Below are 14183 nucleotides of genomic sequence, written 5' to 3'. Positions count from 1 at the left end.
TTTCAGCGGGACTTTGTGTGTAATGTGCATAGAGATCTGCATTTTGGCTGAATAAATATAGAAATATAAATCCATTTTCATATGATCTTTTGATGCATCCAGCACGTGAATGGAATTACTAGCAAATCCCTCTTTCAGGCCCTAAATATATTACCTATACGTTTTTTTTAATGTGATGTAATTTAATTGATTATAAAATTTAATAAATATGAAAAGATTTTAAATCAGTTTTTTTTATTATTATTTTGGTTTTATTTTATCCTCAGTGAATACGCAACTCGAAAGGAAAAAAAGTATATTATGACAGATGATATTGATAAGTGTTTGTTTGCTAACTAATTTATTTTTTTATTATTCTACTTTGTCTTTTGATTTTATTTTCGTGTATGATTAATACGCAACCAAGTTACTTACATAATAAATTATGTGTAACGTCATTTAATAGCAACACACATCACAGATCAGATCACAATTGAAGTTGCACGCACAGATCCGATTCGACAATGAACACTAAATGAAAGAGGCAAATCCATTTTCTCTCCCGCCTAGATTGATTGGGAAGACTTTTTCAAGAACATAATAATTTTAAATTCCAAGTTGGCCATTCCCTTTTGATACATAATTGTTGACTCAACTCCAAGCTTTGAAATTTGTGATTATTAATTTATCACCAATCAAGGAAAAGAATATATTAGATAATTTCATGTGATATACATTTTTCGGTTTGTTTCAATGATTTGATTTTAAATTTTTTTATTTTATTCTCAATAAGTTGATTTATGATCGAATAAATATCTATATCTTCTTAGACTTTGATTTTTAATTTTTTTTTTCTAACCAATCGATATCATCACATATAGAGATAATTAATTTGGAATATTAGTGCCACTTCCAAACCAAGCAGAAGCAAACAGCAGGCATGTGAAGAGGCCACATGATTAAGTGAACAAATTTGCTACTCTTTTTAATGAACAAAAATCAAAGATTTTCACGTTTTTGTATAATTAAGTCGAAAACTATATATGTATGAATTCTGAAATACATAACTAACTTTGTTTAATTAAATATTAATGTTAACAAATGAAATTGTTATTATTTCTTTGATAAGGCACACTATAAATAAAAGTCCAGCAACAAACTTTTCTACCACAAAATTTTGAATTAGTCGAGCTAATGAATTTTAGACACGGAAAGGTTAAAGCTTATAAAAAAAATTGCAATAGGTGTAGTTAAGTTTTAATGCCCATAGACATAAAATCTTTTTTCCTTTTTCCAAAAAGAAATTTTAAAACTTAAATTTTTAGAGTTAATATTGGTCAAAAAGTGATTTTGATTATTTTTTCAAGTTTCATTCATATAGTTTTTACTTCTTTATTTTCAAATTAAATACATATTAAAATACAATTTTAACTTCTAAATATAAATTCCTTTTCAACTTTTAAAAAAATATTATGCACTATCGAGTAATGCCTCATTTTGTGATTGGTGTTTTTTCTCAGAATTAAAGTGAACTTAGTTTGGTATGAACCCGAAATTAAAATTTCAGTTTTATAGGTTCTGAATTTTATAATGACGATTTTAAATGATAGTAACTGAATTCTAAATTTAATATTTATATATTTAATAAATTTATTAAAACAATATACATTATTTAAACAAAATATACGAAATTCAACCAAATCTGCATGCGGGACTATAAGCCACATTTGAATAACTTTTTTTATTCTTTCTAGATCCACTATGTACTCCTCACCGACAATACAATCCTTTTTCTTTATTCTTTTTGCCCCTTCTACTTCTCCATTTTAAAATTTACTCCCTCTCAAAAATATTTCCCTCCTTTAATTATTTTTATAGCTATGAGTAACCATGGGCCACTTGCTCACTAGTTACCCACTTAACTTTTAACTATTTTGTAACCACTTATAAATATACACATATGCCTTCATCTTCATGTCCACTTTAATTCCCTCCTACTTTTAACCCATTTCGTAGTTTAAACTTGAGAAACTTTTCTTATAGAATTAATATACGAAAAAATGCTGCTAAAAGGAGAGTTAGCGGTGTTTTTAGTGGTGTTACTAGTTGTGAACACAGTAGCAGAGAGTCCTTATAGATTCTTCGAATGGAATATTACTTATGGAACGATTTGGCCTCTAGGCCTTCCTCAAAAGGTAGGTTTCTTTAAAAAAAAATTGCTGTTATTTTCAGTAATAGATGACAAAAAATTATCCTTTTAATTATTTTGGGATTTTTTAATTTAATCTTTTGTGATGATCTTATAGTATTCTGTTTTAATTTGTGTGTATAGGGAATTCTGATTAATGGGCAATTTCCTGGTCCTGATATTGTCTCTGTCACCAATGACAATGTTATTATCAATGTCTTCAACAATTTGGATGAGCCTTTTCTTCTTTCTTGGTAATTTTCCTCTTCATTTTTTTTAAATCTTCTCCTTTCTCACGTCCTCATTTGGCCGTGACATTAATAATGTTACGATGCCTCGCGAAAACATGAACATGAATTGTTGTTATTCATGTTTTGGTTTATGCTTCGCGAGGCTGAGGGCATTGATGTCACGGCCAACATAAATTTGTTGGAATCGATACAAGTGACATTAAATTTATACGCTACACTAAGTTTTTCCATCGAAACTCCTATGGATATTATCACAACATTATTAATTTCAAGATATCAAGATACTAACTTTTCTTTTATACGTGATTATTCGTTGATTTTTATTATGTGCTTCATATAATTTAAAAAACACTAGTTTTCTCAAAGCTTTTTGTTCATATCTATCGTCGAAAGATGCTATTAAATAATGTTTGTCTAGCAAACTCCCTACTAACTATAATGAACATTCAAAATATTTGTCCTACATTTTATTGATTTTTTACGTCAAATTTATGCTCTCTTATCTAATTCTTTTTTGACTAGTTTTAAGCCATCTATTAATTTATTTTCTAATTACTAGCATAGATAACGATGTAATCAAGGTTCAAGAATATTGTATTGATCCAATGTAGAAAAAGTTCAACAATATTTTGAGTCAATTCTAATTTGTACAAGTCACATGGTTCCTATTAGTTTGTTGTACGAATGTTTAAATGTTTGAAAAACTAGACAGAGAGTAGGTAATCATGTGAAGGGCATGTGAACAAGATAAGTAGAAAAGCACAAAGCAAAATGTGTGCACATTTTCACTACACCAATATTTAGTTTTGAATTTAAATAATAGCACTAACAATGTCCCTCAACATTTTTTTGCCCTAAATGGAAGTTATATAATATTAAATAGTAGCACTAGCAATGTCCAAACTTTTTAGGGAAAACAAAAGTGTTTTTGAGTACCTAGTAGCAGAAACTATTTTTTCAAAAGCTAAAAACATAAAATAGTTTTTCCTTAAAAGCACTTCAATAAAACTTGGTCGAGCGCAAATCGGAAATCGACTCATTCCTTCCTTGCTGAGAATGAATCAAGGCCTGAAATTAGTTCGTCAAGTAAGAGTGGAGAACAACATATCAACAAGGCAAAATATCATATGCTAGTTTTTTTTTCTTTCTCCTCCAGATATGCCTATAATAAGTCATCCACCTATTGTCTCGCGACAACATTTATGATAGTGAAATTCAAAAACGAATAATTTGTTGTTATAATATTTATAAAAAAATCATTTCTAATTAATTAACCAAACACAAACTGCTACTTAATATGTTGCGAAATTATATAGGAATGGAATACAAAATAGGAGAAACTCATTTGAAGATGGAGTATGGGGAACTACATGCCCAATTCCACCAGGCAAGAATTTCACATATATTTTGCAAGTGAAGGATCAAATAGGTAGCTTTTACTATTTTCCTTCAACTGCATTCCACAAAGCTTCTGGTGGTTTTGGAGGCTTCAGGATCCTCAGTAGGCCTGGGATTCCTGTCCCTTTCGATGAGCCTACTGGTGATTTCACCGTCCTTATTGGCGATTGGTACAAGAGCAATCACACGGTATGACTAGTGAACCTTTTCATTATATATAAACTGTTGAGTCCCCTGGTAAAATTTTAGAAGCTTTAGTACAAATCATGATATGTGTTGAGTGAGGAGGGATAGTAATAGGTCCCAAATCCCAATATAATGTCTTGTATCGTGTCAAAGTCTTGGCGGACAAAGTTAACTGATATCTATGATCAGGTACATTGTGGAATTAGTCGAGGTTTCTAAGCTGACCCTCACCCTACGGATATTTGCTGATTTGTTCAGATAGTAACTGGATTTAAAACTTCAATTTATGCAGTACTTGAAATCAATTCTTGACAGAAACCACAAGTTGCCTTTTGTTGATGCCCTTCATATCAATGGCCACGGTCCTCAAGGCCCTAATCGCGCTTCCTTCACAGTTGATCAAGGTGAAAAACAATTGCCTTTTATTTCTTATTATATGAAATTATAAGAATATCAAATGTTATAATCTAACAATGAGTATTATAATTCTGTATGAATACAGGGAAAACTTATAGACTAAGAATATCAAATGTTGGATTGGAACATTCACTCAACTTTCGTATCGAAGGACACAAAATGAAATTGGTAGAAGTAGAAGGAACACATACAATGCAAGAGACATATTCCTCACTCGACGTTCATGTTGGACAAACCTACTCTGTCCTCATCACAGCTGATCAAGCTCCTAAGGACTACTACATTGTTGTTTCAAATCGTTTCTCGTCTATTCTCCTTACTACCACCGGTGTACTTCACTACAGCAACTCTAACCAGGAATTCACTGGCCCTCCCCCTGGTGGTCCAACCATCGAAATTGATTGGTCCCTTACCCAGGCCCGTTCTATTAGGTAAGATACAATCAACTGATATTTGTGTTTGTTTATCAAGAAAATCATTTTGTGTGCTTCTAACCTTTGGTACTCATTTTAGGACCAACTTGACCGCCAGTGGACCAAGGCCAAACCCACAAGGGTCATACCATTATGGTATGATCAACACGACTAGAACTATCAGGCTTGCGAATTCTGCTGGACAAGTCAATGGCAAGCAAAGATATGCTGTCAACAGTGTGTCCTTTGTGCCAACTAAAAGTAATACTCCCCTCAAGCTTGCTGACTACTTCAACATTGGTGGATTCACCCCCGGAAACATACCCGATGCCCCCACCGGTAAAGGAATTTACCTTGACACATCTGTTTTGCAAACTGATTACAGGACATTCATTGAGATTGTATTCGAGAACAAGGAGGGAATCATGCAGAGTTGGCATCTAAACGGCTATGCCTTTTGGGTAGTAGGGTAAGCTTTTGAAGAAAAAAACACACGAGTCGTTTCTAATGTCATGTAGATGTATGAATTCATTCTTAATTAGCTTCTATTGATATTGTTAATGCAGCATGGACGGAGGAAAATGGACTCCGGCTAGTAGGGACCAATACAATCTCCGCGATGCAGTTTCAAGAATCACAACTCAGGTAAGATTGAAAAAAAAAAGATGGAACAGAATTTGATATTACTCTGCCTCGACTATAATGAGAACGGAAATTAACACGATAAAATGTTTCAAAATGCAGGTGTATCCCAAGTCATGGACAGCAATATACATTTCATTAGACAATGTGGGAATGTGGAACCTAAGATCTGAGTTTTGGGCGCGACAGTATCTAGGACAGCAGTTATACATGAGGGTATACACGACATCAACCTCTTGGCGCGATGAATATCCCATTCCAATTAATGCTCTTTTATGTGGTGATGTGGCTGGTCGACATAAAAGACCGCTCTAAGCTAAGCTGCAACACTCATGAAAATCATATAGGCCAAAGTGAGAAATAAGAGAAGAAATTGACTTACGTACAAAACCTCAGAGAGCAAAGTTATATTAGGATTGAAGCAAAAGCTTATTACTTGTCTTGTTTAGTTTACCACAAACTAGTTTGAATGACCTTAACTCAAGGTCCCATTCTTTCTTTCTTCGCTTCGTTGTATCCTGTTCTATCCTCATTGTTTTAATTGTCTTAATAAAAACAATTGAATTGTTGTTTTCATATCAATGATCATATCTATGAGTAGAAATTCATGCTTTTTTACGTTTGCCTCCTTTATTTTTATGACTAGAAGTTATGCTAACATATCGTTCACAGAGTCAGAAAATTGAGGGTACCAAATAAATAGCCATACTTGACTCATCCCAATCAATGCCCAAAACGCCAAGCAAATTTCCTTTTGAACTCGTGTTCTAAGGATACTTTGAAGATTCGAGCTTTCTTTGCATGCATGAGCGCATCCCCTTTCTATAATTATTAGTAAGTACATCAAATTTCCTTTAGTTAATTCCTTTTTGACATCAAACTTTTCTATAATAGAAAAGGAGTTCCCCTTTTTCGGTTGCATTGGGATGCCTTATAAACAATGGATCCGCTTAGTGATTAGGCAGGAACAAGATTTGAACTTACAACGTTTAGGTCATGGAGCCAATGAGTTGATCAATTCCTTTACCCCGTTGCTCTACTGAATTCCAACTTAAAGCTGCTTCTACTTTAAACTATTGTGCGCTTGTTCAAGTTGTCGATCTCCTTCATTAGCTTTTGAGTTATTTTTCTGTTTTTCCATATAAAGTCAGAGTTCTTCAGTCATATAAAGTCAGAATTGGTGAATTTGACTCATTGTACTTTGTCTCCATTCATGTTTGCATAATGTTGCTACTAGTATCTTGAAGTCCTACTGCTTGATTTTACACTTGCAATGGTTCAGAATTTTAGTTATTTTAAAATGCATAATACATAAATAAACATTCAAATTTGACTTCAGGTGGCACTTATGCATTTTAATTTTGAAATTGCAAATCTAAATACCTCAATTGATAACTAAGCACTTCAACTCGTTTCCCTTGTATCTCATGAGCGCTCATGTAACTTTGCTAATAATTTTATTTATATACTTGAAGTATGACATATTTTAATGGCATAAATATAAATATGCTCTTTAACTTGGTTTCAGTTAGCATCTATGCCCTCCAACTTTGAGTGTGCAAAAGTAGACACTTAAACTTATATAAAATTAAACAATTATACAAACACATCCTACGTGGCACAATACACGTAAGACAAAAAATTACAATGTAGAATGCCACATAGGATGAATGTGTCTATTTGTTCAATTTTATACAAATTTAAGTGTCTACTTGTGCACATCCAAAGTTTGAGAGCATAAATGTCAATTGAGGTCAAGTTAAATGACACATTTATTTATTATGCCTATTTAAATTAATACTTGAAAACATAATACAGCATTGCTATTAGACACTCTTTGATTTATATTTTTAAAAAACTTATGTGCGTGTTTACAAAAGCGTTCAGTATATAAATAAATTATTCACTACTTAAATGAGCCATTTAACTTGACTTTATCTAACATGTATATCTTCTAACGTTGGACGTGCATAAGTAAACATTAGAGCTTGTTTGATTAGAAACAAGTTATTCCGAGATATTTATCTCGCATTAATTATCCACACTCAATTGATAAAAATAACACTATAATCTCAGGATAATTAATCTCGATATAAGTTATCCCGCAATTTTATTTCAATCAAACATGAAATAAACTAATTTTAAAATAAATATCGAGATTAATTATCTCTTGTCTCTCTCATCAAATAATCTATTAAATTTATATAAAATTAAACAAATAGAGACGGATAGTGATAATCTGATTAAGTTGAAAAATCAAATCTTGAAATTACTTGAGGAAGTTAATGGTCGCTGCTATCCATCTCGATCGTCGTTCCAAACCCATGACCAATTTTTTGTCCTAAACGATTGTGTTAATTCACCTCTGCTGCAAGAAGTTCATCTTGTACGAAATTGAGGATTCTCTTCTCTTTTTTTCTTCAATCAAAGATTCAATGGCGAGCTCTGGAAATTCTGAAATCAATCCTGAATTAGTCATTTCCCACAAATTTCCTGAGGTTTTTCATCCTATTTCCTTTCTGGGTTTTCAATTTTAGCTTAATCCCGTCACTAATCTTGATTTATTTCGTATTTGCAGAACTTACATACTTACACTGAAAGGTACTTGCTAGGTTGGAATTTTTATTTCTTAAGTTTTCTTTTCGCTTAATGATTGATTAACTTAAGATTCATCATTAATCAGCTATAATTCAATCTGAACTAATCCGGATTAGCTGTATGATTCCTTTGCCAAGCTTAAATTCTGGATCCACCTATGCAATTTGCTCTTTTCGTTATTAATTTCGTTGATTCGCGTAAATATGTGTGCTTGAATTCAGGTTGTGTTCTTCATTTTTGGATATTTTTTTTTTGCTTTTATGATGTTCTTGTTAATTATGATATAGGGATGCTGCTATTTATGCTCTTGGCGTAGGAGCATGTTCAAAGGATGCTATTGATGATAAAGAACTTAAATATGTTTATCATCAAGATGGTCAGGAATTCATTCAGGTATTTGTTATGGTAGGAAGTGATGAATTTTTGTGTAGTGTAACATGGTTTACGTCGAGCCATAGACCAACCTGTTAGATTTAGTGACGGCGAAGGTGAAATTTTTATCTTCGGAACGGCTTAGGTACCTTTAACTGGGACGTGCTTGTTGCTAACGATTTACTATGTCTAGTAAACATCAAAAGGTCATACTTTGAGTAATTGTTCATCCTTAATGCCCTTGTTGTACTTGCACAAAAAAGAAGGGAATGTACGCACTTTATTGGCGTAATAAGTAATCACTAAATTATACTATCCAGGAATGCAAAGGTTTAAGAGATGAAATGTAATCAGTAACTGTTATTGATTTGCATTTTTTTGCTTGTGTCCTTTTATATTTGTAGGTCTTGCCAACTTTTTCTACTTTGTTCACTCTTGGAGTTTCTTCGCAAATTGAGCAGCTTCCAGGCTTGCAGTGAGTAAAACACATCCTGTTTTAGTTTTGGTTGGGGGAAGGGGGGTCGGTTCCTTTTCTATGTGTATCCATTTTTCCTTAAAGATGCAATATTGTTGCTTTTGTTTCTCCGTGTATTTAATGAAGTGATAAAGAAAGAAAAATTGCTTGTTCTTCTGACTAGAATAGAGATGTAATTGCTCTACACTGCTTAATGTTAGCTCAAGAGCATTGTTTCTGCTTTCGTTTTTCTAGATTTGATCCACGTCTTCTACTGCACGGCCAACAATACATTGAAGTCTATAAGCCACTTCCTTCCCATGGCTGTGTAAGTGTCTGGCTAAATGCCTTCAATTATCTAGCGACACCATAGTTTCTCTCTTAAATTTACATACAGAAGGTATTCTATAACGGATGAAGATCAACAGTAATATTTGAGTAATTTTTCCTCGCCAACTATTTGTAGCAATTTTTCTTGCATAGATGTTTTCTTGAGAAAAGATTTTTCGCCATCCAATTAGTTATAACTTTCTTGCATAGATGTTCTATAACTCTATCCATATAATAGCAACATTCTATCTACAAACCTCAACTTTCATTCCCAAAGCTCATATATTTATGTGTATTAAACTTAATACATATTTTACCTCGGCTTTCATGCCCAACTTTTGGATAGTGGCATTTGGTTCACTTCTTGTATATGTATATCCGCGCCAAAGCTTTTATGTTTTCACTTTTATATTTACATGTTTGGGTCTAGTTATTTCAACAAATTCTTGTACCTGGCCACAATGAAACGTAGTTGAGGGCAGTGGAGTCTTCTCTTGGCAGCACTTGAAACATGACTCTGTTTAAATTATAATTATAGTTTTGTGTTGCAAGAATACATCTTAGTCTTTGTTATTAACCTTAATTATCTTTATCATTTCCCCCCTTTCTTTTATTAGTCCAGATGAGTTATTTCCTTGATCTTCTTGTTGTGGCAGATACTAAATAAAACGAGAATTGCTGGATTGCATGATAAAGGTATGATTATGATTAGTAAACATAAATAACTATGCAGGAACTTAAATAAGTTCGTGTAATATTAAATTTGGAGAATTGAAGAAACATATAGACAGCTGTATGTGAGGCATTTGAGTTTGAGGCAAATGGTCTATAGCAAGACTCCCATTGTTGTGCACTTGGTGGGAATGGGTTGAATTTATAATTTTGAAACTTCACTTTTTTTCTAGCTAAGGCACTTTGGAAATAAATTGACAGAAATCTAAATGATATTCTGTCATTGCTTCTGTGAGATATAGCAATGAAAAGATAAGATATGTAAGTTACAAATTGTTGATTTGCAACAGGTAAAGCAACCGTTCTTGAAGTAGAAATTGTGAGTTACGAGAAAGAATCTGGTGAACGGCTGTGCATGAACCGGTGAGTTTTAGTTTAACTGACATGCCTAGACCTATTATGTTTAAGTTAACAGTAAACACCACATACTACTTGCAGCTTGGCTGTTTACTTGAGGGGAGCTGGTGGGTTCTCGAAGTCATCTCAGCCTTACTCTTACTCCTGCAATCGTAGTAATCAGTCTGCCTTTCCTAAAATACCCAAAAGCCAACCCTTTGCTGTATCTGAAGAATGTACGCATGCATCACAGGTAGGTCACATGAGTTGCCTATTGATTTTTATGGTTAATTATTACATAAATCTAAGCGTCAGTATTTGTACCTTGAACGCGCTATGCTTGTATTTACTTGAGTTGTGTAGGACTATACCTGTCAAAGGCATGTTAATTCTGATAATTACATCGTCTTTGAGGGCTTGAAAATTCTTTAGTCATACTTGTCGTACAATAGACCCTTGTGGTCGGGTCCTTCCCCGGATCCTGCGCATAGAGGGAGCTTTAGTGCACCGGGCTGCCCTTTTATACTTGTTTTTATTGGATTTTTTTGACGACTCTAATGCGGTGATGCAGGCTTTGCTGTATAGGCTATCTGGTGATTACAATCCATTGCATTCAGATCCAAAGTTTGCAGAAATTGCAGGGTAATCTACTAATGAGCAACTCTATATACAACTATTATTATATTTTATGAGTAACACATTCTTCTCTTTGCCAATAACTTTTATGTTTTTTAATCCTTGAGCTATTTAGTAGCCAATGTTTGCCAATTATTGATGCTTATTAAAGTTGTGTGATATTAGACATGGACCCCCCCTTCTGTTTGCACTAAATATGAAGAAAATTCATTTGTCAAACTAGAGATGTTGCGTGTGGAGCATATAATGTGGTAACTTGCAAGTTTTGCTATTTTCTCCCACTTTTAGAAAGAAATGTTACCAAACTTAATAAGTTTTCTTAACTGGAAGTATTAGTTAAGGTTTACAGCTAGTATATTGTTAAGAGAGGTAAGCTTTTTGTCCCTTCAACTTTGCCCATCTAAAATGCTGATGCAGCGAGCCTAGCCTGTGGACTAGGTGAACAGGAAAGAAAAAGGAAACGATTTAAGAGTTCCTCACTGCAATATTTCGTGATAATGTTGTTCCCCTGGTCTTAGGCCTAAACCCCCTGCCCCACTAACAATTTCTTCCAACAACTGTAGTGAGTAAAAAGTACGCACTCCTAAACCATCTTTAGAGTTCATTTTCTTCTGGGACATACCCCTAAAAGATGAGTCCTTTGATGGAAATGCATGTCGGAAAATAAGTGGAGAAACTATTAACTTCAAGAATTTGAAATCTGAACTTGGATAATGATTCTTAGACATAACTGTCCATCTCGTAATATTCATGGTTTTAACAAGTGGAGCTCGACAATGCCCTTGGTTGACATATTTTCTGCAACTGTAAGGCCATACCCTGATCCAGAAAGGTGTTTCTTTTATTTAAAGTTTTGTGTTCTACTTGAAGTTTCAATTAACTCTCTTTTTCATTAGTACATCAGCTGATGGATAGATTTTTCTTCTGGGATGCTGAAGTTGAAATGTCAGCCTCATTATATTTCTAGTTCTAGTGGAGTAATATCACGTTACTATCTTTTCTTTTTATCTATTTTCTTGCATTTACCAATATGGCTCTGCAATCTAATTTATTTTGATATATTTGCCCAGATTTTCTCGTCCAATACTGCATGGGTTGTGCACACTTGGATTTGCAGTTAGGGCTATCATTAAATGTATTTGCGTAGGTGATCAGACCATGATAAAGATCATATCCGGCAGATTTCTACTACATGTCTATCCAGGAGAAACTCTAATCACAAAAATGTGGTTGGAAGGGTTGAGGTATGTGAATTAGTACATCGTTTACTATATGATTCGTTCTATCTATTGGTGTTAAGCAGACTAAAATAGCCAGTTGGAATGTGCAGAGTTATCTATCAAGTGAAGGTTAAGGAACGTAACCGGGCAGTGCTTTTTGGATTTGTGGATCTTGATCGTTTAAGTTCATCTCTGTGAGTGCTCATGGCACGCTCATAAAGGAAATAATGTTTTGTATAATAATTTTTATTCGTACTTTAATCTATTTATAGATCTTGATCATATTAAGTTCATTTCTGAATTCTCATGGTACATTACTATGGAGAGAGCTTCATGTGTAGTAATCTAAACTATCATTCCTTTTGCTTAAGTTTAAATTTACTACACCTATGTGGCACTTGCTATTATGACAGTGTAGTGTTCTATCTTTCTGTCATCATTTGCAGAATGTGATGGTAGCGGATTAGGGTAAAAGGTTAGTAAGTAGCCGAGTTTGGTCCCCATTAGGTGGGAGAAGCAATGCCCATATCCTTTACTCATTAGTAGTAGTAGTAGTATTAAGTAATCCTGTAGTTTTTTTTGTGTTTTTTCACTATTTATTGCTTTATTTTGCTCTGTGCCTTGATATGTTGCTATCATTTTATTTTTTTGGCTTCTTGCAACCCTTCTCTGAATAACTTTTTTTTTTGAGTTGAAGGTCTATCAGAAGCTCTCTACCCCACAAAAATATAGGGATATGGTTTACATAAATCTTACCCTTGTCAAGATCTCACTTGTAGGATTACTCAGGATAGGTTGTTGGCGTTGGTTAAAGCTCGTTTTCACCCGATTTAAAATACATAATTTATATTTATAGTACTTTATCAAATTATAAACTCAAGGAATATTAAATGATGAGTTTATTGTAGTATATTTCTGGTAAAAAGAGGGTCTTAAGTTTACATATATAGAACCAATCTATGTACTGTGTTGGTCATGAGTCATAGACTTGGGAAACTTGAATCAAATTGAAATGATTTTAAGGGTGGGTTTGGAAGGAAAGAAAAGGTTTTTGAAAAATAAAATTAAAATGTTTTATTTATTTTTTGGTGTTCGGCGAGTAAGAAGAAAAATAATGTCTCAGTAACATATATATGTAATATAAGACCAACATGGGTTGTGGTGGAGTGCTTCACTCTTAACTAGAAATTTCGGGTTCGAGTTTTGGATATGGAAAAAATCTGGTTGGAAACGCCATCCTCAAATGGGTGCGCGATCCTAATTTTGTTGGGCTCCACAGACTCCGAACACTAGATGAAAATCAAAAAATAGAAATATGTAATATAAGAAAATATTGTGTGGTTGGGGTAGTCACTTGGGGGCATACGGAGCTCTAGGATACTAGATTCATATAAACTCAGTAATTTTGATATGGAGTATAAATTTGTGTAATTTTTTCTAAAAGTACTAATACTCTTAAATAGTATATATAAACTAACTTTAATGATAAAAGAATTGTTGTGTGGTAATTAAGGTTGTGCATGGGTTGGTTTGGATCGGTTGTTAGTCAAAATTAAAATCAAACCAATTTAATCGATTTTCAAATTATCATAACCAAGCCAAACCAAATATAATATGCATTTATCAGTTTGATTGTTATTGATTTCGGTTTGGTTTGATTTGGTTATTAATCATAAACACAAAAAGAAAAGAAATGATTCATTCAAAAGAGGAAAAAAGACAACAATTCATTCAAAAAAATAATAATAGGTAGAACGATTGACATTACAAAACTTTCAATCACTAAATTTACCGTAAATAAAACTTTAAAATTCACCATTTTGACTTAGAAGAAAGAGACAGTGACATTCCTAATCTCACCAAGAATTGTTATAGACACTTACATACATGAAATAATAAGATAAATGTTCACGTCTTGAGCGTTTTTGCTTTAATGAATAAATTATTAACAAATTTTGATGACAACATATATAAGATATTTAAAATTGTTTATAAAAACAATATATAATGTGTGTATAATAATAAAATATA

At 33.1% G+C, this 14183-nt stretch overlaps 2 protein-coding genes across 2 annotated transcripts; both read left to right on the top strand.

Annotated features, from left to right (window-relative positions):
* Nucleotides 1-1950: 1950 nt before the first annotated feature.
* LOC129881425 (L-ascorbate oxidase homolog) lies at nt 1951-6050 on the top strand. Its single transcript, XM_055955634.1, has 8 exons — nt 1951-2174; nt 2312-2421; nt 3735-4005; nt 4295-4406; nt 4505-4850; nt 4933-5301; nt 5399-5477; nt 5577-6050. The coding sequence occupies exons 1-8, from the start codon at nt 2040-2042 to the stop codon at nt 5787-5789; spliced, it is 1635 nt and encodes a 544-aa protein (XP_055811609.1). The 5' UTR covers nt 1951-2039; the 3' UTR covers nt 5790-6050.
* Nucleotides 6051-7732: 1682 nt separating this feature from the next.
* LOC129881446 (enoyl-CoA hydratase 2, peroxisomal-like) lies at nt 7733-12536 on the top strand. The gene is made up of 11 exons (XM_055955655.1): nt 7733-7972; nt 8053-8075; nt 8360-8465; nt 8849-8919; nt 9154-9226; nt 9885-9924; nt 10251-10323; nt 10399-10549; nt 10868-10938; nt 12003-12176; nt 12263-12536. The coding sequence occupies exons 1-11, from the start codon at nt 7910-7912 to the stop codon at nt 12348-12350; spliced, it is 933 nt and encodes a 310-aa protein (XP_055811630.1). The 5' UTR covers nt 7733-7909; the 3' UTR covers nt 12351-12536.
* The last annotated feature ends 1647 nt before the right edge of the window (nt 12537-14183 follow it).

The sequence above is a fragment of the Solanum dulcamara genome, chromosome 1, assembly GCF_947179165.1.
Source record: "Solanum dulcamara chromosome 1, daSolDulc1.2, whole genome shotgun sequence".
Lineage (NCBI taxonomy): Eukaryota > Viridiplantae > Streptophyta > Magnoliopsida > Solanales > Solanaceae > Solanum > Solanum dulcamara.
This window is presented reverse-complemented; position numbering and strand designations above follow the sequence as displayed.

What these genes read in the sequence shown, in the direction of transcription:
- LOC129881425 (XM_055955634.1), top strand. Translation starts at nt 2,040, where the DNA reads ATGCTGCTAAAAGGAGAGTTAGCGGTGTTTTTAGTGGTGTTACTAGTT. An exon ending in TATGCCTTTTGGGTAGTAGG is followed by an intron (nt 5,302 to 5,398) that starts GTAAGCTTTTGA and finishes TTGTTAATGCAG; the next exon opens with CATGGACGGAGGAAAATGGA. An exon ending in TTTCAAGAATCACAACTCAG is followed by an intron (nt 5,478 to 5,576) that starts GTAAGATTGAAA and finishes TTCAAAATGCAG; the next exon opens with GTGTATCCCAAGTCATGGAC.
- LOC129881446 (XM_055955655.1), top strand. Translation starts at nt 7,910, where the DNA reads ATGGCGAGCTCTGGAAATTCTGAAATCAATCCTGAATTAGTCATTTCC. An exon ending in TTACATACTTACACTGAAAG is followed by an intron (nt 8,076 to 8,359) that starts GTACTTGCTAGG and finishes ATTATGATATAG; the next exon opens with GGATGCTGCTATTTATGCTC. An exon ending in TGCTGGATTGCATGATAAAG is followed by an intron (nt 9,925 to 10,250) that starts GTATGATTATGA and finishes GATTTGCAACAG; the next exon opens with GTAAAGCAACCGTTCTTGAA.